Genomic DNA, 24,398 nt, shown 5'->3' with positions numbered 1-24,398 from the left:
GTCTTGGCACGTAGAACCATTATTTATGCCTTTGTGTTTTGTCCTAACAATATGTTTGGCGTATTTGTTTATGGGATGAAGTTAGGTTTGCATCCCAGCGACCAATGATTATGCATTTGGCAGAATTCCCATTCAACAGTAATGGTCAGTGAGAAGTTTATAAAACAGAAGTTTTGAGACGGCTGCAACATCTAGGCAAAGAGAGCATATAATGTGTGTCTGTGCCTCAAGCTTACTGTCCCCAAATATGTCCAAAGGTATGTGGATCAGTGTCTATTTTAGAAGCATCCATGGGAATTGAATTAGGCCATGAGGTTACTGGATTTCCCCCATTGGGTAAAAACAGCTCACGTGAACAATAAAAGGAGGAAAATAAAGGAATGTGAATAAGATAACACATTACAGTTTAAGTGGTGGTAAAAATCCTTGGTCAAACAGTGCATATATGAGATTCTCAGGTGTTCTGTGTTCGTATACAAGCAAGTAACTATGATCATGCGTTATAGATGTATGCTGTCAAAAAAGAATCTGCTTTTCAGTATATACTTTAGTTCAAATGTTTCTAGCTGAGCTGTTTGCTTTTGCCACCAGTTGTAAATTACACACAAATCCATGTATTGATCTGCTCTGATATATTTTGCTTTTACATTTATTCTTCTCTTCTCCGAGGTTCTCACGTAACTAAAATAAAGGTGATACTCATAATGATGCAGCCTCAGATTTAGGAGAATCGAAGGCAGCAAACAGTCTCACTGTCAGATGAGTGCAGAAGCAGCGTGTGGGCATAGCGGGGGTTGTGTAGAGGAGGTGGGGTCTGTCCCGTGTGTCAGCAGCCCGATGGATAGAACAGGGGCATAGCAGAGTGAGTATGAAAGGACACGCCGTGCAATGCAGACAGAGACTGCAGACATGCAGCAGCACAGAGCGGCATATATGTTTAAAGAGGCTGCAGCAAAGAGGGCTATAGATGAGGTAAGGAAGCTAAAAAAGGAATGGCTGCCACACAGAGTTGCGTGGTCTAATGTCTCTTTTTTTAATGCTCTTGTTTAAGTGGGTTTTTGCATTTTAATGTTTGTGCTGTGTGCACATCACAAGACTTTATAGTCTAGCAGAGGGTTTCAGCACACTGCGTTCATATTCATCACACTGCCATTATTTTCACCAACAATTTTTGATTTTAGCTGTGACCCACATGCAGCAGTTTAACTTTATCTACGTTAGAGATGTCCAAATGACAAGCAATATTTGAAGGCAGTTGGCATTACTTGTTTTTCCTACGTGTGATTGTTTTCTCCAGGTGTGTTAAGAATGACATCTTTGGAAACCTGATATTAGGGATTGCTCAAACATGTGACTGCACAACAACTCCAAGTGACTCTGAGGTCAAGTTTGCCGACCCTCAACATGGTCTCTCTGTGGAATATTTATTTTCTCTTGCCTCTCTCTTTGCCTCACTCGCTTCATGCCATAGCGTTAACTGGAGAAAATGTGAAAGAAACACAACAGCCAGACAGTGACAAGGCAGGGCAGTTTCTGAAACAGCTCTCGAGTAGACCTCATGTACCCGGTTCAGCACCAAGTTACCCCATGATTGCACCCGAGGATGATGACTTCCTGGGTTCCCCTTTAAGTTGGTCCTTATCATCATCTGAGGACACAGACAGACAAGGTGTGATTGGTGAATACGGCGATTTACTGGAGAGCGCTGAGACATCTCTTTTCTTTCCTAATGAGAAGGGACCCATACCCAGACCCACAAAGGGTGCTACAGTAGATACTGCCTCCACAGAGAGAATGCAAACAATGAAGTCCTCATCAGCAAGTGTACCACCCAAGCTTACCCATGAACAAACATTAAAGAATCAGCCAGCTGAGACCAACACCGCATCAGTTTTGTATCCTAGAGAGTCTGGAGAGAATCAGCCAACATTCCCAGGCTTTCAAAATCAGATGACTGATACTCACTTACCCTTTCTTCTCCCTGGCTCACTCCCATCACACACATCAGACCAGAACTCAACTTCATCACTGCCCACTGGACCGGGGCCAGACACTCTTGGATGGACCACAGGCATTTCTGTTACCACAAAGGGAAACAGAGATGGATTCATTGATATTACAGATCTTATTTTACAGAGAGAAACTGCCAGCATGGAGGCAAAAGAAGGTAAGAGTCCTTTAATTATTTACAGCATCTCTACTTTAAATCTAAAGCTGAAACTATGCCCTACAGTGCATTTCAGTTTCCTTGCATAACCTCCAAAAACTCAGAATCCACGTGTCACTGCAGTGCTTATGATATGTATTCTGCTGGCAAACACAGTTCTTTTACATTCACAGAATGGGTTGCATCACTTTCTTCAAATGTCTCTCTTTGACTCAGTTCTCTGCCCTTGTCTTTCTCATTCAAGCCTTTTAGCACAGATTCTCCAGTTCAAACTTACACTCTCCTGTTAAAGTAAAACATTTTATTCACATTGCAGTCAGCCCGCACTCAAAGGTTACTGGATAATGCAGCACGCACACTATTTACTGTACACACACACAAATACTGGCATTTACTTGTCAAAGTAAATGTTGTGTCCACAAGCATATGAGGAGGACTTGAAAGAAATTAATAAGGAATCTGCTTCCTCCTGTGTATGCATTTAACACCACACATTTTCAGTGTAACAACAAGTTTATTGAATAACTGCATCAAGATGGAGTATATATTAAATGTACTCTCATTTTTATTAGATTTCATAGACAGCAGAGCGAAAGCCCCGCACTTATAAATGCTCTCTGTTCGCTGCATCTATACTGATGTAATTGCTTCACTACTAATGGAGGACCAGAAATAGGACACATTCCATTTATAACCAGTAGGTTCCCTGATTCCCTGATTGCCCTATACAGCTTATTTCATATACAGATTAAGAAACTCACATTTTTTATTTGTTACAATGTTATCATCAGTCATAAACCTCTTTCAGATTCTTACAGATAACAACATTGCTTCACTGATGCGAATTTACTTATAGCCACACAAAATGAGAGCAGGCATGAGGTCAATACTGGCTAATCAGCACACATACAGTATCTCTCTTCCTCACTTTCACACAAACACATATGCACACAACCTACTGCTCATGCTCCCACTCTGTCTGTGACCCAGTTAGATTCCCAGTTACAAGCCTGTTCTGTTTTATTATGGATTAGCTTCACACACAGCAGATTACACCCTGCTCTCTTTTTAGAAAATGAAGATTGTGCGTAAAAATAAATTTGGCCTGTATCCAGAGGTTAGATTAGCACCAGTATGTTCATTTCTCGAGTGTATTATGGTAAATGGCCTGCATTTGTATAGCGCTTTTCTAGTCATTAAGGACCCCAAAGCGCTTTACACTACATTCAGTCATTCACCCATTCACACACTGGCGATAGCAAGCTACATTGTAGCCACAGCTGCCCTGGGGCGCACTGACAGAGGCGAGGCTGCCGGACACAGGCGCCACCGGGCCCTCTGACCACCACCAGTAGGCAAACATGGGGTTAGTATCTTGCCCAAGGATATTTGGGATATTTGGCATGGATCGAACCACCGACCTTCTGATTAGTGGCTGACCTGCTCTGCCACCTGAGCTACAGCCACCCCTATATTAGGTGTGAAGCAAAGCCATGCTTTGAGCTTAATGCTAACACTAGCATTCTAACATGCTCATGATGACATGGATAAAGTGCTGATGACATTGACAGTATAAAACATGGATGTAGCTTACAGAGCATTAAACCTGCATTCTAATTAATGGCCACCAGAGGGCGGCCCTATAGAAGTCTATGGGAAAAACGACTCCTGACTTTACCTACTCCTGCTGAGTTCATAGGCTCAGTCACTCATTTAGAGACATATTAAATTTTTAAAAACTAAGACATGTTTAATACTATGTTTTAAAAAACCATAGCGATGTCCATCTTTTACACTGTCTATGTATTACTATACCATCATATTTATGCAAGTTAGCATGTTTGCTCGTTTGCCAACGAAAAACTTTAAATTTAGTCTGTACTTAAATTTTCTACTTTTTGGTTTTCTTTTGACATAACCAATATGGTGTTCATGTGTTTTTTATATTCTTTACAGATGACTCCAAGAATGATTCAAAAGCCAGAAGCCCAAGCCGGCTAGATGGTGACATGGACACAATTGCCACAACCTGCAAAACATTAAATCATTCCTGGACACCTACCTACCCAGAGGATTTTACTCACAACAAGCCTCTGCACCCCTTTCTGGCTCTCACCCCTTCATTTTTGGTCCCTTTGTATTCAGACTGGAACTCTGCCCTGGCTACGTGGGGATTTGCATGGGAAGCACATATCTATGGCCTGGGCTCTGTCTTCACTGTATTTGGCCTAATCTCTGTAGTCTGCCTGTTAGGGCTGCCCCTGAGGTGTCCCCCAGGAAGCCCCTACTTCACAATGCTGCACTTGTTCATTTTGGCATTTGCAGGGATCCAAGCTTTCTGTTTGCTTTACGATGCTTACAGTTACCAAGATCGCCTTTCCCCTGTTGTCTCTCTGCTGCTCTCCGAACTGCCATTGCCATGTTTGATCTCAGCATTTTCCCTGGCCTTCCTCCTTCTTTCCTTTCGTTCATGCAAGCATCTTTCACTTTCACCTGTTATTTCTGCCTCCTTCTCAGCCTTGCCAAAGCCTTGCTTGTTGCTATGTTTGGCCCTGTTACATTTTATTATCTCTTTGGGATGTTTTGGGATTTTTCAGCTCTTTCACAGCCTCCCGACTGTCATCCTGCTCTTTCCTCAGGGTGTGTTCGTATGTCTCACCACCTTTCTCTCATGCTCATACCTCATCTTCTACTGCTTGACACAAGTCAACAGTAGAAACATTTACAGGTTAAATGACAATGGAGAGAGTGGAGGATCTCCTGAGGTGATGCGACCTGCAATTTGCCCCTTTGCTAGTGTGAAGGACTGGGGTAGGGCAGCAGGAGCTGGAGTAGGAACTTCTTTGTGTTTGTTAGGGTGTGGAGGTCTTCAGCTTTATGGGATCCTGCATGCCCTTGGTTTGGGTGGGGTTGATGGCCATGGGTTTCAGCCTTGGCCATGGTGGGGCTACCAAGTAGGCTGCAGACTCTGTGAGATTGGGGTCTGCCTAGGTTTGTCTGTCATTGGCACACATCCTCTATTCTGTAGCAACTCTAACAAGACCATAGCACATCCTAGACCAGGATCTTGGTCCCGTCTATCCGGTGGCTCTCCTTCACGAATGCTCACCATAACCTCTCAGGATGGTGCAAATTTCCCCGTCCTTTCCCAGGGTAAGCAAGAAAAGCTGGTGGCTTGTGATGTTGTAGCCAAGGAGCAGTCAGAGGTTCTTCCTCTTTACTCAATTGTGGAGTCTCCTGGAAATATTCCAGACTGTGATCACAAACCCAGCCAAAGCAAAACTGTACTACCTCTCCCCACACCCCCAAACCCACCGCATAAACCTACAGCCTCACCTGAGACTCGCCTGTCATCACTGGATCATTTAAGTCTCGAGACTGACTCAACTGTGGATCTGCGGCCTCCATCTCCCATAGACTTGTCGCGCAGCATCGACCAAGCTCTGTTCAGAGAATCCCTGTTTTCTCATAGTATCTTTGGTTTCCCAAGACTCATACCTGCTTCCTCAAGCCTTTCCTTGAGCTCCCCAAGCCAAGGTACATCAAAGCAAGGGCCCAGCTCTATGGGAAATACCCTTTACCGAACTTCTTCTTGTGGAGATGTAGATCAAGAGAACACCTTGTCCAACTCCAGGTATTCCCAACCTCAAGGCTGTATGACAGCTCATAGAAATCAACCATTATCACCAGACCAATGTGATTGGAAAGGGAGTGTTACTGGTTCAACCCAGGGCCTTTGCAGCCATTCCAAAGAAACAGGAAAGCTGCGATCACATTCATGGGCCAACAGAGGGCAAAATTTTACTCAGAGCAGCCTCCCACGTGCAATCCCCCACCTGCCATACCACAGACGTTACCGAACCCTGAGCTTAGCTTCCCAGGACAGTCGGGGGTCTGGCCGATTGGCAGGAACTAAACACCTGAGTGAAAGCAAACAGCTGGAATGGGATATGGCTGTACAAGCAGAGTTTGTCAGTGTGTGCAAACAAATTGATGCACTGAGTGTTTGCAGTGACACCATTGAATTGTAGAAAGCTAAAAAACAAAATAAAGCTGGGTGTAACTGGAATACAAATTATGTAGATTTAAGTCTATTTAGGTTAAATGGGGGAATTAAACCGTAGTCTATATGTCAAAAACGTTATATAGACCTAAAATATGAGCCAATATTTTTTTGTAAATACTGTACTGTTGATATTGTATATTCAAACAAAAAAAAAGTTTATAAGACTGTCTTCATTATGTAAAATCAAACATTTGTTTCTAAAAAAGGTAATATTTGTGGCAAAGAAGTTAGCCAAAGCGGGAGTTAAATTTTTTTTTTTGCTTTATTTTGTTTTAGTGAAAATCCAGGATTGTGTCGAGGAAATCTAGCAGCCATAGGACAAGCAAAAGTCACAAAAGTTAAAGTTTGCGTTGCTGATACGTTCTGTGGTTTGTGAGACATACTTGAAAGGGCTTAACTTTCTCCGCTTCCCTTTCCTGATAGTGTGCTAAAAGAATTACAGTCTAAATATATAAACCTTTTGAGGTTTCTTTGAATTTTGAGTGTAAAAGCATTCATAGGGACAAGCTGGTGTTTTTTGTTTTTCGTTTGTTTGTTTCCTTGAGTTGTTTCTGGGTGTTTTCTTTTAACAGTGGAATATCTTTGAAGAATGAAAACAACATCATTACATTGCATGAATTTAAAGTGGTAGCAAAACAGTTTTTAAATAGTATCAAACTGTTGTTTGAAAAATTATCTTTATTCAAATACATATACATCCACTATATGACACAAGTTACATTAAATGAAAGTTTGATTCCAAGGTTGACCAAAAAAAAGATGTTATTTATGGCATTATTTATAATTAAGATGTGTCAACTAGTAAGAAGTTTAATTAACTGGTGACAAATTGTTAGCAAAATTGAAAATTAATTGTTGATTTTTTTAAAAACTGAGTGATACATGTGTCAAACCAAATATACTGAGTACCTCACAGAAAAAAAGGTATAATTTAATTAATTTAAAAGTGATATTTGTAAAGATCATTAGAAATAAATAAATCAAAACTGGAATATTGGTTTTGTTCTACTGCAACACTAGAGAATCCATTACTGTATCTACCTTTTTTTGCTTTATTATTATTTTTTTTAATACTGAGCCTGGGAAATAAAGACAAATAACCAATCATTCTATATCCTGCTGTGTTATTAATGATAACCTTTTGCAAAATAGCATTTTTGGAGAATACAGCATGTACTATAAAGCTTAGTGGAGCTTTGGTTGCATAGTGACAATAAAAATGAGAATGATGAAAGAAAACAGTGAATACTCTCCTTTAAATCAAGCAGTAACATTAAAATAAGAGTAAAGTTCCAGGTGAGAGTGTAAATTGCTTTTTGAAGACACTCCCTATTTGGAGTGCTCGTTTATAAATTAAGGCTGATGCTTTTCTTGTCCCTTCTATGACAGAGCAGCACAGAGCTCACCGACACGCATCAGACAAATGACTTGAGTGACAAAGCTGTGCACTAAAAACATTATGAGAATTTTACTCGTCTGTGTTTATTAGCACACTTCACTTGTTATTGTTATATAGAAGAGAGAAAGAGAACTAAAAGTATGTGATTAAAGCTCTGTGCGCTGTTATTTACTTGATTTCCCACAAAAAAAAGGGGGGGGGGGTAGTAAATGTAGTAAATGAGCAAGGAAATATATGGCTGTACTCTTCTCTATCAAGCTCGGCAGATATATCATGACAAGTTTGTTGAAAGGGAACAACAGAATAGGTAATAACAGGATTCCCTCTACACCTTGACCTGAGAGGGAGAACAACAGATTAAGAGTTTGTGACCATCTTCTAAAACTCTGTTCTTTGGCTCTATCCTTTTAGGCTCTTTGAACTTTAAGAGAGTGTTTTTGAGGTCAGAGCTGGGACACCAATGAACAGAAGGTCACAGAATAGTTTTGTTTAAACTTTAGAGTGTAGAAGTCACAGGAGCTTCATGCGTTGCATTCTGATCACATGCGCCCGGTGCATCTGCTCATAGCTGCTGGGGTCGGGACGTTGGGTCCCGATCGGGTGTTTCCTCTTCCACCTGTTTCAGTAAAACCGCTTCTCATGACTACATGTGGAATAGAAAAAAAAGAGGGAAAGCATAAACTTTACAGTTAGAAAAATGAATGAAGATGATTTTTTTTTTTAAAGGAGAAGATGGAGGTAATGATTACTTACATGGCACAAAAGAATATCTAATATGATAGCATGAGTAATAAAGAGAAAAAGATAAGAGAATTTTATACTGTTGAAGGTAAATTAATGGACACTTAACAATGAAGCATATCTAACAACAGCATGTTCACATACTGTCACTGGTATCAAAATGTTTAGACAACAGAAACAGGAAAAGAAAAAGACATACATGGAGAAAGAAGGGGTTGCAGCGGAGGGGTAAAGGTCACCTTAAACAAACAGTCAAACGTCAGACTTACGAGTGAAGCCCGTGGACGCCACCTTCCATCTGAGCCGACATGGTCCTCTTCTCAAACTTCAGTTCTCCAGAATACATCATTGACCTGGAGACAGATCACAGGAGGATACTTGGCGAAAGCCTTCACGTAATAAATCTCACACTAAACAGACGCACAGTTTGACACTTACCGTAAAATGGACAAACTTTTGGCTCCTATGTCCTGACAGCCATGTTGGATGCCAGCAATGAGGTAAGGAACAAACTTATGAATGGAGCCTTTGTCTTGTACTGACCCCGAAACACCTTGAGCTACCTTTACCTTATCTCCCTCACTGGGCACACAAATATAATTCACATGATTAACAAGGTACGTTTTCCAGATTAAGTGTTTTCCAGTAAAAATCTCACCTAAAGTAGCGTTTCTGGCTGTTATTTTTCTCCATGGCATCTAAGGAGCCCATTCCTCTGTACTTTTTCAGGCGCACACCGTCGGAAAAGAAATATTCTCCTGGAGCTTCAGTAGTTGCCGCCAGCAATGATCCCATCATTACTGAGGAAGAAAAAAGACTGAATTGTTCACTGGCTAATCCAAGTGTACACACAAATTGAATGCCCCGAGAAAATGAGAGAAAATTTCTTTCTTTTACCCGTAGATGCTCCCAGGGCAAGAGCTTTTACCACATGTCCAACAGTTTGAATGCCTCCATCAGCGATTACCGGCACTCCAAAACGTCTGGCATACTCCGCGACCTTGTACACTGATGTACCTTGGGGCCGTCCACATGCCATTACTGAGAAACAAGACCACAATGTGATGGTTGGGAGCAAAGTATCCTCAATACAGTGAAATTCATACATTTTTATGTCCCATGATTAAGTATGATCGTACCTTCCTGTGTGATACAGATAGAGCCGCACCCCATTCCCACCCTCAGGGCATCCACACCGGCATCTATGAGGTTTTTGGCCTGAGCAGCTGTCACCACTAGAGAGAGACAGAGGCACAGAAAAGTGACAAAGAAAGGCACAAAGGTAGAAGATGAATTCAAGAAGACAGTCCCGAGTAAAGAAAGGGTGCTCACCATTTCCTCCAACCACTTGTAGTTCGGGATATTTATGTTTGATGTAGTTTATCGTGTTAATCTGATAGACTGAGTTTCCTTGAGAAGAGTCCTGTAATAATAATAATAATAATAAAACAAAATTATGGGAAAATGACTTAAGATTGGTCAAACACTCATACCCACTCTGTAGTTCCATTCATCCGGTGATTAATATGAGACCAATGACTTAGCTAACTATATGTGATCCAATAAAAAATTAGAATCAAATAACAGATCAAACAAAAGTTTAATTACAATACAATCAAAACTTACTAGGACAACAACATCGACTCCAGCCTGCACGAGGAGGTCCAGTCTGTATTTGTCGTCCTCCCTGGTACCGATGGCAGCTCCACACAGCAGCTGTTTACGAGAGTCCTTGGAAGCCAGAGGATAATCCCTGTTCTTCTTCAAGTCAGTCCTAGCGATAATGGCGACCAGCTCATCGTTGTCATTAACTATGGGGAGCTTACCTGGGAGAATGAGAAAGGAAAGGCCAAATATGCTAGAGTCACAATTATGATTGCTACCTATACGGCAGAGTTAATCTTTAAAGTTTTACCTTTTTTGCTACGTTGCAGTATATCGTTAGCTTCTTTTAGTGTGACTCCAGCTGGTGCAACAACTAGATCTTCTCTTTTTGTCATTGCCTGCATCAGAAAATAAACTGTGACCACACACACACTCGTATGATACTATAATTCTTACTTTGAGTACTCTGGGAGAGTAGAAAAGTGTTATATAAGAATCAGTCCATTTACCATTTACCAGATTATGTTCTCAAAAATATACAAATTCTTGCAGAATCATCCACAACATTGATACACTCACTTCTTCAAGCGGTTGGTCATGGTCCTTCTCAGAAAGAAAATCAATATCCCTGGAGGTAACTATGCCGACCAGCTTGCTGCCCATCTTGCCAGTCTCTGTAATCGGGATCCCAGAGAAACCATGGCGTAACTTGGCCTCGAACACATCGCCTACTGTGTGACGGGGACTCATTACCACTGGATCTGTAATAAAGCCCTGCTCAAATTTCTAGCAAAAACAGAAACACGAATGTCGAGTGAGATTTAATTTCCATATCAGATGGCTGTTAGGGGCTTCATAGATCAAAAATGATTTCATCTATTTAATTAGAGCACATGTGTGCAGTGACTTTTTCTGTCTCACCTTCACTTTGCGCACCTCATTGGCCTGGAACTCAGCAGTGGAGTTATGATGAATTATTCCAATCCCTCCCATCAGCTGAATCCAACCAATTAGAGACAGGAGTAAGTAAGTGAAGAAAAGCATCATTTGAGCAGTACCTACTCAGCTATTAAGTATGATGTATATAACACTCTGCAGTGTTTGTACTCACTGCCATGGCGATGGCCATGGATGACTCCGTGACTGTATCCATAGGAGATGAAATGAGAGGCGTCTTCAGGGTAATCTTTCGTGTCAGGGCTGAAGTTAGATCCTTAAAAGTTCAATGCATTTGGAAACAAATTTATCACCTTATACTGCAACACTGAGGTCTACAACAAGCGTTTTAGCAAATTAAATAAGTATTTCTTAAGTGGCTCATTTGGCCTGCAGTGAGCCAGTTTGGATGCATCAGAAGTGGAGTTGCTGAACTAACTGGCTGAGTGTTTAAAGGACCCAGGTGGCTTCCTCGAACACCTGCTATCCAGCAATAACCCATGTGATCTAGTCATGAAATTAATTTAATGTTCCAGCAGAGTTCAAAAAGATGAACACAGTGCAAGTCAAATAAACAACCCCGTGCTCATGTACCTTTAACTAAGCAACACAACAAAGAGTTAGGGACTGATTACAGCAGCACCTTAATAACAGCAATATAAAATATAATGAGTTAAAGGACACCGTGTTTGAAGCACACTTAGCTCACTTTGCTCGTGACAGTTTTCAAAGGAAACTATTCCTGTGTTGCCATTCACCAAAGCAGCAACTTCACAGGGATTATAGCAACTAGTGTTGTGACATAACCCATGTTGAAGAACCCTAATCCCAACTACATCACATCACATGAGCAGTACACTGAGAAAGTTTGAGCAGTAGGCTATGTCTAATATATTAGACAGTATGATGACACTTACCACCTCATCAGAAGTGAAATCTATGAAACCGGGGAGGATCAAGAAGTCACTGAAAGGGGAGAGGTGACAGATGTGGAGATAAGATCATGAAGACTATGAAGTACTGCACAAACTAAATTAGAAATCACCTTTCAGTGGGGTCACATCAGTCATTGCACTCGTCAGCGCGTCGATTTGATCTCAGCTCTCACTGATCACTACATCATCACATGAGTTGTTAGCACTCATGGGTTGGATGCCACCTATCTTCAAACTCGGCGCTCATTTTGATCTCACCTACTCACCTGTAAAGTTTTGTGTGTGCATCTTCCACTGTTGCGATGCTACCGTGCTGACAAACTCAACACCACCTTTTTAGTGCTTCCTGCTATTGCAGGTGTCGCCAGGACCACTTTTTGCCATGAGGAAACACACAAAGACTTAACTGAAAAAACAAAACCAGCCTCACTGTGGCGACTGGTAACCAGCATTTAATATTAATAGTGACATTGACCAGCAAAACACTTGTAAAGCTACCTCTTATAGTTGTGTATGTGAACTATATGTTTTGCAGTCACTCCTACACGGCAACATTTTATTTTATTTTATTAGCTGACAGTAAGCAGAAATAATGTGTCAGCAGCACACTTAAAAACGTTCTGCATTTATCCTCTGCACACTGATAAACCCTACACATAGCCCCATTAAGGAAACTACCCTGACAGCCATTAAAGCACTGATATGTGCAGGACACACACACACACACACTCTGACAGACACTGCTTTTAATGTCTGTACCACCACTCAAGACTCATCCTTGAAAGTAGTATTATGCGTAATAATCCCCCAAATAAAACCTGAGCAGATGTGTCATTGCTGATATTAATAAACATTTAATGGAAGATATGACATAACAGTGTATATGTGTGTTTCTTTAGGTGCATGTGGATCTGTGTCAGCATGTAAGCAATGCCATGAATGTGTTTGTGTGTGTGAGGGTTGTTTTGGGTTTTTTTTTTTTTTCATTTTAAATTTAGCATTTCTTACTTGTATGTAAGTCCGTCACCGATAGCAAAAAGTTGTTGTGCTGTGAGTCCATCCTCAGGAACGTAACCCGTACCCCCGCTGATCAAGTAGTCAGCCATGCTGAAATTTAAAAACACACACACACATACACTCATCGTGGAGCTGAGAATATGAGTTAGCCACCACCACATCTAAATACTGAGCGAAATACTGGTGTATCCCAATGAAAAGACAACAACATTATAGACATATATATAGCTTTAAATTTACAATAATTTGTTCTTGTTGCAGATTTTATACACTTAAGTGAATATTTTATTATTCTGTCCACCACTTTAGCTGATTGAAAAAAGTGCACCTAAATTAGGAGAAAGTGTACTTTTACTAAAAATAAAGGTATGGTTGGTTAGTCAGCAGTTAAATTCTGAATCCATTTCAAAAAGCATGTGGCTCATCTGTCTCTGTTTCTTACAAACATACTGTAACTAGATCCTATTACAAATGTTGGACAGAAGACAGGAAACGCAAACAAAACAGAATCCGTCCTTGTCAATGGAAACTCCTTCTATACACCTATGACGGCAGTACAGTAGGTAAGAGGATTTGGTAGGCTGCCCAGGTAGCTGATAAATGAGCTTGTAATGAGCACAGCCAATGCAACTAGAAAGTGAAAACAGCTCAGTTGCTACTGGAAGTGTAATGTTTAAAAGTTATACGGCTTCATATATCACATCTGCAGACCATAGAAGCTTGTGATGTTGCAGCGTGCGAAGATTGCTAAGAGAGTGTGACACTGACCTCTCTGGTTCATACCCAGCTTGAATACGCGTAGCGCTGTATCGCTGGGCTGCTGTCTCATATCCATGTCCATGTAGCACAGGGTGGGCATATCCCCCATACGGGTGAGGTTGCTCCCCATCTCTGTTTGAGGGCCGTGGCCGTGCTGGTTCCATGTCTCCAACAATCCTTCGGTAGTCAATGAGGTAGCTGTCCCTTTCTCCATCTCCGAAGCGGTCATAAGCATGACCTTCCATCTCTATGAAATCCAGGGCTCTGACCTCCACGGTGCCCGACCACCTATCACGCACTCTTTAAGCACTTGTGACTTGTTTCATACACACAAATACAATCACACCTTCACACTGCAAGTAAACAGTGGCCTCAGCAAACCCTGGGAGACACACTCTAACGCAGTCAATGCTTTGAGTGCATGTTCACACAAACACCTTTCAGGCACACCTGATATGGGAGTAAGCTATCGTGCCGCTTGAGACTTGAAGGTGACAAACCTGTAGGAAATAGAAGAAACAGCAACAAAAGATCCTAAACAAATTGTCCAAGGCTGAGTTTGTATTCCGGTTAGTTATCACTTATCCATGGAGGCCATTAAGGCCCTCAGACAGTGGATAGTCTTTTTTTGCCCACCTGTTGATGAAGGTTGCTATCGTGGCACAGCAAATTTAGATCTCCTGTATTCTCCCCAGCAAAAGGAACAAGCAGCCCCTGGGGAGGAGAGTCAAGCCTTGCGTAGGCAGCAGAGATTCATACCCCTGGAGGTCTAGAACTTGCTTGGTTATCCCTACGGCTGGGAGCTTCTCTCTACTCTATTCTCCTGATGCCTGCTGAGCTTAACTCTGTTTCTGACAGCAGACGTCACTCTCCCACAAAGAGGATTGGGAGCATTAATGCAGAATGGGGTGGGGTGAGATGGGTGTTGGGTGGAGTGTAGGTAGTAGTATCGAGGAAGAGAAGATTTCTCACAGGAGATTACCATGTTGTGACGGTCTGTGTTCGTGTGTGTGTGTAGACAGAGCTGTGAATGAGACAAGGTCGAACCCCAGGATACGTACAAACTTCCTGTCTTTGAGAAATGAGACAGAGAATAACTTTTAAAGACACAATGCTGTCTAATTAGTTTGTCACACTTAAATTTAGGAGTGGCTTGTATACCATGGCACTATTATTTATCATGGCAGTACAACAACAGAGTTCTATAAATACTTTCTTATATTATGAGGTTTTAATTAATAGAATTTACCAGACCAACATCTTTGAAATGTCTGTTCTGGCTGCTGTGGGAGCTTTTTAACCTTAAATCGTTAAACTGTTTGGACTATTCATTGAGAAACAGTAGGAACTTTGCTACCTACAGTGCTTTCAGTAACATCATCTACAGGTGACTGACTGACTGACTGCTTGTGACAGTTACAGAGGGATTGAACTAGAAAAGCCTCTTAGAATGTCTCTCTCTCTCTCTCTCTCTCTCTCTCTATCTATCTATCTATCTACTGCAAGTCTCTCATTATCTCGCAGTTGCTCCCATTCTCCCACCAGATAAAGGAAACAAACAAACCCTCCAATTTATAATGAATGCAACAGAAATGTTGAAAAGCTAAGAAGCAAAACTTCTTTTGCACAGAGATTTTTATTAAGCCTCATATTCATGAGTTGTTCTTAAATTAGTATGGTTTAACAAAATGTCAATAAATGATATATGGACCAAAACATATACATATAAGATATTTCTATATTAACTATCCAAAGCCTGAACCATGAAATAACTCCCAGAGAATACTGGTTTTAAAAAAACTGGACTGTTTATTGACAAATTATAAAACAATAAGAAGAAATTGGCACATTTGACTTTAAATTGTATCATATTTGCTAATTCTGACATTTTTTAGTAGTTTAATCTTTAGAAATTTTGGGTGCAGTCTATTTAGGTCTTTAGGGGGGGAAATCACACTAATGAGGTTTCAAAAACTCAAAAAAACTCATGTATCAAATATAATACCAGTACATATTTTTCACAAAAGATACAAGTTTGGTTTTAAAAGGGCAGGAAAGGCCTTTGATGCTTCTGTCCAAAAGATGCAGGAATGCCACAGCTGCTTTGGAACTAGCCACCTATAGAAAATAAAAGAGAAACTATTAACTTGTTATACACGTTAAACCATATTTGACTTGTTTAATAAGAGCAAATCATACCAAGCCTCTCCACTAGTTTTGGATGATGTTTTTTAAGGGCATCAAGAAGGCTGCTTTGACCTTCACCCCTCCTGAACGCAGTGTTCCTTCAAAGAGCTCCCTCATTTTATCTCGACTTGTCGGTATAGCTAGAATCTTTGAATAGGCTTCAGGATGGACCAGGTCTCCAAGCTCTTCTGCTATTGCCAGCACTTCAGAAACTTCTTGGATTAACTGTGCCCTGTTTATATCAACAAACTCTGCTGCTTGTAAATGAAGAAAATGAAAGTATGTATTTAAAAATCATAGAATAAAAATTGTGAACGTGACTGTGAAATAATAAATAATACACACCTTTTTCATGTTCATTCATTTTTGTAGCAGAACTGCTGATATAATTCTGCTGGCAAAGGGAAATAAAACATACTTTTAGTTTATACTCAATAACTACAGCAGTACCATGATACGTTTTTAAAACAGAGTAGAAAGACATGCACAAATATTTGGCTGTTTATTCTAATAAGCTATAATGTCTCATTGCTTACCTTGTGTCCAAGCAATATAAAAATAAACAAATAACAACCATCCTCATCAAAAGATATTTACTATGTGTAATGATACAACAAGTGTTTAAGTTGCTGTTTGTGATCTTAAGTCTGTTCTGATCACGTTGGGACTTGATGAAATAAAGTCAGCTTTTCAGAAGAAAAAGACAAAAAGCAAAACAAATACCTGCATTGCAAATCTGGAACCTAATATCAACTGCTTCTGAAAAACAAAGAAGAAATATTAATCCAACGATCATTAAGCAAAGAATACAAAATAAAACACAAGTGACAAACAAACAGTACACTGACTGCTAATGCGTAGTGAATCCCAGAACAGAGAGGTATAAAGTACGCAGGACGTCTGATAAAACTGTTATTATGTATTAAAGGGAACCGTAAGGGCTAAGTTACAATACGAAAATTCATTTCATATATACAGAAAAGCACAGAGATTATCAAAGATGAGCAAACTAACTAGACTATCAGTACACTAACAAACTGATGCAAATCCCTGGTCATTTTCTTCTATGCGTTTTTTAGCAGGGAACGAACCAGAGCAAGCTACATCTACCGCTTCCTCTTTCACTGGCAGACTGTTGCTCTCGTGTTTATCTGTGCCGACTCCTCCATGTTCACAACTTTTGCATAGATTATTCATAAGTTATATATTCTTGTCTTGTCTGCATTTTAACATGAACGTCTGTGCAGGGTCCTCCATGTTCACAAACTGTTTGAAACCTGTTCCGATTTCGGAGATCACGGTCTCTAAATATCTTTTAGATTACTCATACTCACTCTTCTGAGACCACAAATACAAATGCAACCCAAACTTCCTCAAGTTGTAGACAATCATGCGTCATTTTCTTTGTCATGTTCCTGTGTTTTAAAAACGTAAATGAAAAATGTATTAAAATGCTTGCGGCTACTCACCTTTTTGTCAAGATGTTCCACTTCCAGATTTGAAAGTTCAAACCAAAGCTGTGGCCAAGCTATGGACTTTCCAGCTTTCACTTTCCCATCTTTACTTACTGAGCAAGAGGGAGGATGGGGCGGGGCGAGGTTGGCAGCTTGGAAGGAAAATGTGTTTTTGTCTGCAGTAATTAAGTAATTAAGGTGATAACTAAACTGCCTGAATGAACCTTAATTTCCAAAAAATAGAGAAGCCTCTCGATACCACTGTCACTCCTTACAAAAGAAGCATAATGGTATAGTCCGCTCTAACTTTACAGCACCGTTAATTAATTCTGTATGCCTGTTAGTGCCACCATGTGGAAAAAGAAAGGAAATAAAAACAATGGAGAAAAAGGAAACTGAACTTATTTCTTTCAAACGAAAATTAAACAGAACAAAGCTTTTGCAGACCGGGATTGTCTGGCACATTGCACAGCACTGTGGGATTCTGTTAACAGCTCACCATTTAACCTGGCAAGCTTCCCATTTTGCAATGGTCAGTTTGTGGAAAACACACAAGCCTTTAAATAGAGGAAGTATTTTGTAGGTTTTGTGAGTCAGAGTAAATTTTCATGTTGGTGGTGGTGGGGTGTTTTTGTATTGAAAGCTCACACAATGTTAGTGAGTTAAATAAATAAATGCTTATTAAAAACTGAAGGTAATATAAATGTGTTTGCTTGTTGCAAAATGATTTGTGTTTCGCCATACACCAATAGCTGACCCAAAGACATATGGCTTCTATGTGTTGTCTGTCAAAAGTGTTCTCACAAAGATTGTACCTCTGGCAATCCCGGCTACACATTTGTCATGACTGAATTGTGTGATTCTGAGTGAGGCACAGGGTTGCTAGATCTTAAAATGAAAAATGTCCTTACCTGGATGATCGAGCATGCATATAGGCAACTTCTGGCCTTTTGTAATAATATTAATTATGCATCAGTTCAAAATACAGTCAGAAAGTGTGGAATCTATTGTTTTTGTGGATTTAATGAAAGCTACATTCTTAAAACACTGTAAATTTCTTAATTTCACTGCTCATACATACAATGATTCACAGCAATTATCACTGGTGAAATACACTTGGCATTGTGTGGTGTTCATTTCTAAACTTACTGATGTCTCTACCTGAAAAGAATTATATATATTATAAATTTAGAAATTATAGATTTTTTTAAAATCTTTTTTTTTTTTTTTTTTTTACTGGAACCCCACTGATAACTACAGGGGCATCCAGAGTGTCATTAATGGCTAATTACTTTTTGTTACAATTAACTGCAAAAATGAAAAGGATACCCATTCTGAGCCAGTGCCTTAAGCTTTGATTTAACAAAGGAATGGTTATTCAAACATGTTTCAGTGACCGACAATATGTGCAAAGTAAAAAAATTGCAACCCAGTCTATGCAAATGGGTTAAGTCGTAAGTCACAATACATCAGAATTATCCAGCACAAGTAATACCATGAAATTTATTGCCCCTAATTACACTTCCCTTTCAAAATGACATGACACTAACTGAGCTCTAACTTAGTGGCAATGAAAGTTATTCTAAGCAATCATTTATCTTACAATCTTACATTTTACTGTATGTTGGACCAACAGTTCTGTACTGCAAGGAGTTTCAGGCTTACGAAACAGAGTTTATGAATGCAAAAATACGCTTGCTAATAAAGAAAAAATAAAAGAAAGACAGAAAAACAGTCATAGGCAGTCACTTATATGGATACATTTATTTTTGGTAGTTTTGGTGTAACAACGTGAAGCACTGTAGTGGATCAGAGAAATGAAACAATCTTTCAAAAGTGGATATAAGTGCCAGGATTTGCATGTCTATCCTACTGGAGCCATTAATTTAAAAATTCCCACTAGTTGATTGAATTTTCAACATTTTTCAGCTGGCCGATTATTTCCATGTAATAAAACAACTGTTTTACTTCAGGACTTTACTTTGGAGTTTTATGCTTTTGACTAAGTGACTCAAGTTTATAACTTCTTCACAGCTTGTTTGTTTCAAGAAAAACAAAATAATTGCACTGTCACATAAATCACATGCTGCTCCAAAGATTTAATGACACTATGATCCATGCCTCTGTTAGTGCGCCCCAGGGTGGCTGTGGCTACAATGTAGCTTGCCATCACCAGTGTGTGAATGGGTGGATGACTGGTTGTGTAAAGTGCTTTGGGGTCCTTAGGGACTGGAAAAGCGCTATACAAATACAGGCCATTTACCATTTACATCTACTAGGAGGTTGAGGGGTAGCACCAGTTTATTATCATTAACAGGGAGAGAGGTGATCATTTACAGTCACATCAGCAGAACATCTGTGTATAGAGTGCAAAATAAGACTAATATCTAAATCATGTCTGAGGCCTTTAGTACTATTTAAGCTTAAACTTTGTTTTAAATCAGCTTAAATCAGAAAAGTCAGAGAGTGAGAATGATAAGGTGTGGGTGGACATCACGTATGTTAACAATGGTGACTGGATGTCCAGAGAGAAAGACCGGAGGAGTCCCTCTAGGAAATTGGTGTCATTCACTTTGTATACAAATCTACAGGAGGATTCTGATAAGGATGTTGAAATCCATTTTTCATTAGTACCTACTCGGATCACCAGGACTGAACTTGGATCAACTGGTTGTCTATTGCAATCAAGTGCCACCTAATATGCATGGCTATAGTCATAGCAACGCAGCCGAGCATTGGTGGCATAATTAATATGTGACACGAAAGGCTTACGAGTCCCAGATAAGTACAGGACTGACACTGATTGTCTGCTCTTTTCTTTTTTTTTCCCTTTTCCCCCCTGTCATGGTTTCTAAAATCAAATACAGTGCAACAAAACGTCATCAAACAATGCTTAAAAAAGATATAATTTCCATTAGCTTTTCATAAAAGAGAAACACTAAAGCAAAAAAGGAAGTCTTTGACCTTATGTACATAAAATGCAGGAATGCCACAGCTGCTTTGGAACTAGGCACCTATAGAAAATAAAGGAGAAAATAAAAACTATTAATTGCTTTGCTTATTAAACCATATTGAAATTGGTTTAATAAGAGCAAATCATACCAAGCCTCTCCACTAGTTTTGGATGATGTTTTTTAAGGGCATCAAAGAAGGCTGCTTTGACCCTCCACCCTCCTGAACGCAGTGTTCCTTCAAAGAGCTCCCTCATTTTATCTCGACTTGTCAGTGTAGCTAGAATCTTTGAATAGGCTTCAGGATGGACCAGGTCTCCAAGCTCTTCTGCTATCGCCAGCACTTCAGAAACTTCTTGGATTAACGTTGCCTTGTTTTTATCAACAAAGTCTGCTGCTTATAAATGAAGAAAAATGAAAGCATGTATTTAGAAATCATGAAATAAAAATTGTGAACGTGACTGTGAAATAATATATAATACACACCTTTTTCATTTTCAGTCAGATTTCTAGCAGAACTGCTCACATTATTCTCCTGCCAAAAGAAATTAAAATTTATGTAGTCTCTTCTTTTTAACCATATCAGCACACAAACATCTGATTTGATGTTGAATCCTTTTGATTGTTTATGCTGATATTTTTTGTTTTTTATCTTTTTGATTTAACAAAGCTGTTGGTTTGCCTGAAATTGGAAACATCCATCCTCTTTAGCACAAAATTTACTACATGTATTCATACATAACAAATGTTTAAGTTGGTTTTGTTGTTTTCAAGTGTCTTCTGATCAAAATAGGACTTAATTAAATGAAGTCACACTATTTGTTTTCAGTTAACTGAGAGGCAAAGTCCAAAAAAATACCTGCAATGGGATGTCCACAGTATCATTTGATGCTGGCGGTCATGAAAAAGAAAATAATATATAGATATACAAAACATCTGTCTGATGTTTTTTGTTGTTAAGAAATAAATGTGTATGACAATAAACATAAGTGACAAGCCATAGTGAAGCATCTACCTGCCATCTCAGCAGTAAAACCAGATGGACTCGATGTGTTGGAATGTTGATGACCAAGCTGCATATTCTAGACAAGCGAAATTAACAGAACACAAAGAAGTCTGATAAAAGGATACACCATAAAGGCCATACTCTTTACTAAAACTTTACACTAATATCTATTTTTACACTCATTGTGATTGTGAATCCTTCCTACTTGTGTCCAAGTGACATGTGGCATAATGTGAAAATAAACTAATAAGATCATTCATTCTGTCTAATGATGCAACGTGTAATTAAAATGATCAAGAAACACTTGAGAAAGACTTGATAACGTTTCTTTTCACTTTGTGAGAGGTAAATTTGTGAGTGCATATTAAATACCTGCATTTCAGTTCTTCCATCAACTTTATCATTTGACTCTGACTGTCCTGAAAAAAAGAGAAATATCTGTATGATGTTCATTGTTAATAAGAAAGGAATACGTAATAATAAGTCTGAGAATAAAGTGACAAACCGTACTGAAGGATCTACCTGGCATCTCATGATTAACATCGGGTGGACCACATGTGTCAGGATATTGATTACCATGTTGTGAATCCTAGGAAAGTAAACAGTACCCAAAAAAGTCTGATAAAAGTGCTCCCTCTAAAATTGAAATTGTTGACTACTTTATTAGTTCATTTCTGAAATGATAAATTGAGTTGCACCAATTTTTTCATGACTTGTCCGACTGCATGGTGAATCCCCGCCCTGTGCTTTGAGAACACATCCTTAGTGATTTCATCACACTCTGAAACAAAACCATGGTCCATGTTTAAAAGGCATAATGTACGAAAAGTAGAGAGTTCATTAATTATCAGTGATTCCGTGCACATATAAAAAATGGGCTGTTTAATACAGAGTGTTTAATACAGGTAGTTAACACATACCTCCAAAGTCTGGCCTCTGGGATGGATCTCCATCCCAGCACCTCTCCATGAGGCCAACCAGCTCTCTCAGCCCTTCTGCCTTTGTCTGGTCTATTTCTTTACAGGGAGGTCTGTCCCCCATTGGGATCTTCAGTGCCAAAAGAGCTAGAGTAGCATCTGTGTGAAATACAATAAAGACTTTCATTAAAAAACATGAGCACAAATGAGACAGTGTATTTTTGGAAGTTTCTTGATAATATTTATATTAGCTGTAAAACATGAAATCTAAATTAAAATTTAATTTAAAAAAAAAAAGGGCAAAAATTGTTTGACCAATAAACTGGAAACTTATGAGGAAAAACAAACATACAAACATAGAGAAATTTATGGAAAATGATAAGTAACTGAAATCCATTCATTGTACCTGGAAAAGGCTTTTTTCCGCAAATAATACACCACAGAAGAATACCATAGCTTTACAAGATAAAGAAAGAGAAGGAATTAACACAATGTGTTTAAGGTAAAATCTATAATCATACATAAATCCCCACAACTATTCTTTTAATGTTTACCTGTATATGTCAAATTTACGAACAGGCTCATAGGCTGAATGAAAAGACTCTGGAGGCATGTACTGACATGTGCCTCCTTTCACTGTGGACATTTCTTCAGAGCTCATCAGAACACTGGTGGAAACCCTGGACAGACCAAAATCTGCCAGCTGCAAAATAATCAAGGAAAAAAAATAAAATAACACAATTACATCAGTATAAACTAATGAGTTGAGTGGATAGCACTTTACCTTGGCATGAAGGTCATCATCCAGCAGTACATTGCTTGGCTTTAGGTCATGGTGCAAAATGTTCTTCTCATGGAGGAAGTTCATTCCTTGAGCGATTTCATAGGCCAAGCGGAAGGCCAGAGGCCATGGTGGTGGACCTGACAAAGTCTCCAGCAGGGTCTGAACAGATCCTCTATCCATGAGCTCCATAACAATTCCCAACTGAATGTCCTGCCCTCCATTTGGTGGACATCCCCTATATATTCCATAAAGCCTCAGCACAGAACTGTGTAAGGAGACTTTGGCCATATGATTTGCCTCCTCACACAGTTCTATGTCCCTAGTGTTGGAAGGAAAATGTAAAAGCTTTAGGAAAGGACTATTTCATGTACTTGGAAGTATAGAAAGAAAAAATTGTTCTGTTCTAATTTTACCCAGCAGCATGTCGAGGTAGCTTAATGGCCACGTCACACCTCCACTTCTTGTGTCTAGCCTTGAAGACTTGACCAAATCCAACAAAGCCAATTAACTGCCAGTTCTCCAAGTTTTCATTTTCAACTGATTCACATTTAGGTCTCTGCAGTTCCATCACCTGCTGAACTCAGGTACAAAACCTTAAAACATAATAAAATGACACAGAGAGGAGAATAAACCCAGCTTTTGTAAGTATTTTTTACAACACCTTAGAAGTCTTTGTTGTTGCACTAACATGAAAGCAACTGGAAGCAACACATTGATACACATTTTCCACTTTTTAACAATACTGGTGCACTTCTCACAACATTTTTGAAATTCTGGATTCTGAATTTCCCAAAGCTAGAAAGAAAAAAAGGAGACTAAACTCCTATAAAGCCAGTAAGGCTCTACCCTCACCACTCTTCTGTGTCTTCTTCTTCCTACTTCACTGACAGACCGCTGTCCCCTCCACAAATTGTTTTAATTCCATTCCGCTTCATGTTTTACAGTACCCATTTACATCGTTGATAATACTGTGTCCAAATGTCCTAACACGTTTGAAAAAATGCTTGGAAGGAAATGACAAAAAATATTAATGAGCAACGAGAAATGGTCTTCCTGTTGTGAACAAGTAATAAAGAAAGAAAAGTTCTGAGGGACCTTTCGTAGCGTATTGTTTTGCAAACTGGAGCTGTCGTTTGATTTGGAGCGTCTGTAAGGAAAGAGGATAAAAAAGTAAAACGCTGGCTGCTACTCACCTGAAGCTGTTCCACATGCAGATCTAAGAGTTAGTTCAAACCAAAGCCGTGGTAAAAAAAACAAAAAAACAAAAACAAAAAAAACAACAGACGTTCCGACTTTCATTTTCATATCCTGACACGCCCTCGAACTGTAGTGAAGGGGCGGGGCTTACACTAAACGTAATGAGCGAGTATTGACAGTATTACTGGTATGAACAGTTGGTTATAACTTTTTTGAGAGACAATATTTTGCTGAAAAAATGCTTCCTTTCGCCAAAAACAAAACAAAAACGCATGCA

The 24,398-nt window shown here is 39.4% G+C and overlaps 3 protein-coding genes across 8 annotated transcripts; 1 reads left to right on the top strand and 2 right to left on the bottom strand.

The window, feature by feature from the left end:
• Positions 1 to 781: 781 nt before the first annotated feature.
• prrt4a (proline rich transmembrane protein 4a) lies at positions 782 to 7,340 on the top strand. The gene is made up of 3 exons (XM_084933246.1): positions 782 to 972; positions 1,298 to 2,167; positions 4,124 to 7,340. The coding sequence occupies exons 2-3, from the start codon at positions 1,405 to 1,407 to the stop codon at positions 6,196 to 6,198; spliced, it is 2,838 nt and encodes a 945-aa protein (XP_084789372.1). The 5' UTR covers positions 782 to 972; positions 1,298 to 1,404; the 3' UTR covers positions 6,199 to 7,340.
• Positions 6,477 to 14,685, bottom strand: impdh1a (IMP (inosine 5'-monophosphate) dehydrogenase 1a). Its single transcript, XM_084933247.1, has 17 exons — positions 14,262 to 14,685; positions 13,635 to 14,125; positions 12,858 to 12,956; positions 11,832 to 11,880; positions 11,090 to 11,191; positions 10,900 to 10,974; positions 10,558 to 10,764; positions 10,289 to 10,376; positions 10,000 to 10,199; positions 9,706 to 9,796; positions 9,513 to 9,608; positions 9,271 to 9,414; positions 9,032 to 9,173; positions 8,812 to 8,955; positions 8,643 to 8,726; positions 8,386 to 8,402; positions 6,477 to 8,275 (listed from the first exon to the last, which is right to left on the bottom strand). The coding sequence occupies exons 2-17, from the start codon at positions 13,868 to 13,870 to the stop codon at positions 8,172 to 8,174; spliced, it is 1,878 nt and encodes a 625-aa protein (XP_084789373.1). The 5' UTR covers positions 13,871 to 14,125; positions 14,262 to 14,685; the 3' UTR covers positions 6,477 to 8,171.
• A 235-nt stretch (positions 14,686 to 14,920) lies between these two features.
• Positions 14,921 to 24,254, bottom strand: LOC146382531 (receptor-interacting serine/threonine-protein kinase 3-like). Of its 6 annotated transcripts, none has more exons than XM_084933234.1 (14): positions 24,118 to 24,254; positions 23,338 to 23,517; positions 22,925 to 23,243; positions 22,695 to 22,843; positions 22,547 to 22,596; positions 22,144 to 22,299; positions 21,922 to 22,004; positions 21,734 to 21,812; positions 21,596 to 21,642; positions 21,233 to 21,299; positions 21,077 to 21,108; positions 20,704 to 20,752; positions 20,369 to 20,614; positions 14,921 to 15,743 (listed from the first exon to the last, which is right to left on the bottom strand). In XM_084933234.1, the coding sequence occupies exons 2-14, from the start codon at positions 23,490 to 23,492 to the stop codon at positions 15,736 to 15,738; spliced, it is 1,440 nt and encodes a 479-aa protein (XP_084789360.1). In that variant the 5' UTR covers positions 23,493 to 23,517; positions 24,118 to 24,254; the 3' UTR covers positions 14,921 to 15,735. The 6 variants fall into 6 exon arrangements, with proteins under 6 accessions (XP_084789360.1, XP_084789359.1, XP_084789361.1 ...); XM_084933233.1 differs by lacking the exon at positions 14,921 to 15,743 and adding an exon at positions 19,012 to 20,280 and having other exon boundaries at positions 24,118 to 24,253; XM_084933235.1 differs by lacking the exon at positions 14,921 to 15,743 and adding an exon at positions 19,012 to 20,280 and having other exon boundaries at positions 20,369 to 20,611; positions 24,118 to 24,252.
• Positions 24,255 to 24,398: the final 144 nt, after the last annotated feature.

Source organism: Perissodus microlepis, chromosome 7, assembly GCF_051167445.1.
Source record: "Perissodus microlepis isolate ML-2025 ecotype Zambia chromosome 7, ASM5116744v1, whole genome shotgun sequence".
NCBI classification, from domain to species: domain Eukaryota; kingdom Metazoa; phylum Chordata; class Actinopteri; order Cichliformes; family Cichlidae; genus Perissodus; species Perissodus microlepis.
The sequence above is the reverse complement of the archived record's forward strand: the minus strand, read 5'-3'. Positions and strand labels throughout refer to the sequence as shown.

Excerpts from the sequence above, each read along its gene's own strand:
- impdh1a (XM_084933247.1), bottom strand. The coding sequence starts at position 13,870 with ATGGAAGGTCATGCTTATGACCGCTTCGGAGATGGAGAAAGGGACAGC. Across the intron at positions 12,957-13,634 it reads GCTGGGTATGAACCAGAGAG|CATGGCTGACTACTTGATCA; the intron begins GTCAGTGTCACA and ends TTTAAATTTCAG. Across the intron at positions 10,765-10,899 it reads ATGAGGTGCGCAAAGTGAAG|AAATTTGAGCAGGGCTTTAT; the intron begins GTGAGACAGAAA and ends TGTTTTTGCTAG.
- LOC146382531 (XM_084933234.1), bottom strand. The coding sequence starts at position 23,492 with ATGGAACTGCAGAGACCTAAATGTGAATCAGTTGAAAATGAAAACTTG. Across the intron at positions 22,844-22,924 it reads ATGATGACCTTCATGCCAAG|CTGGCAGATTTTGGTCTGTC; the intron begins GTAAAGTGCTAT and ends ATTATTTTGCAG. Across the intron at positions 21,300-21,595 it reads ATGGAAGAACTGAAATGCAG|AATATGCAGCTTGGTCATCA; the intron begins GTATTTAATATG and ends TCGCTTGTCTAG.
- prrt4a (XM_084933246.1), top strand. The coding sequence starts at position 1,405 with ATGGTCTCTCTGTGGAATATTTATTTTCTCTTGCCTCTCTCTTTGCCT. Across the intron at positions 2,168-4,123 it reads CAGCATGGAGGCAAAAGAAG|ATGACTCCAAGAATGATTCA; the intron begins GTAAGAGTCCTT and ends TATTCTTTACAG.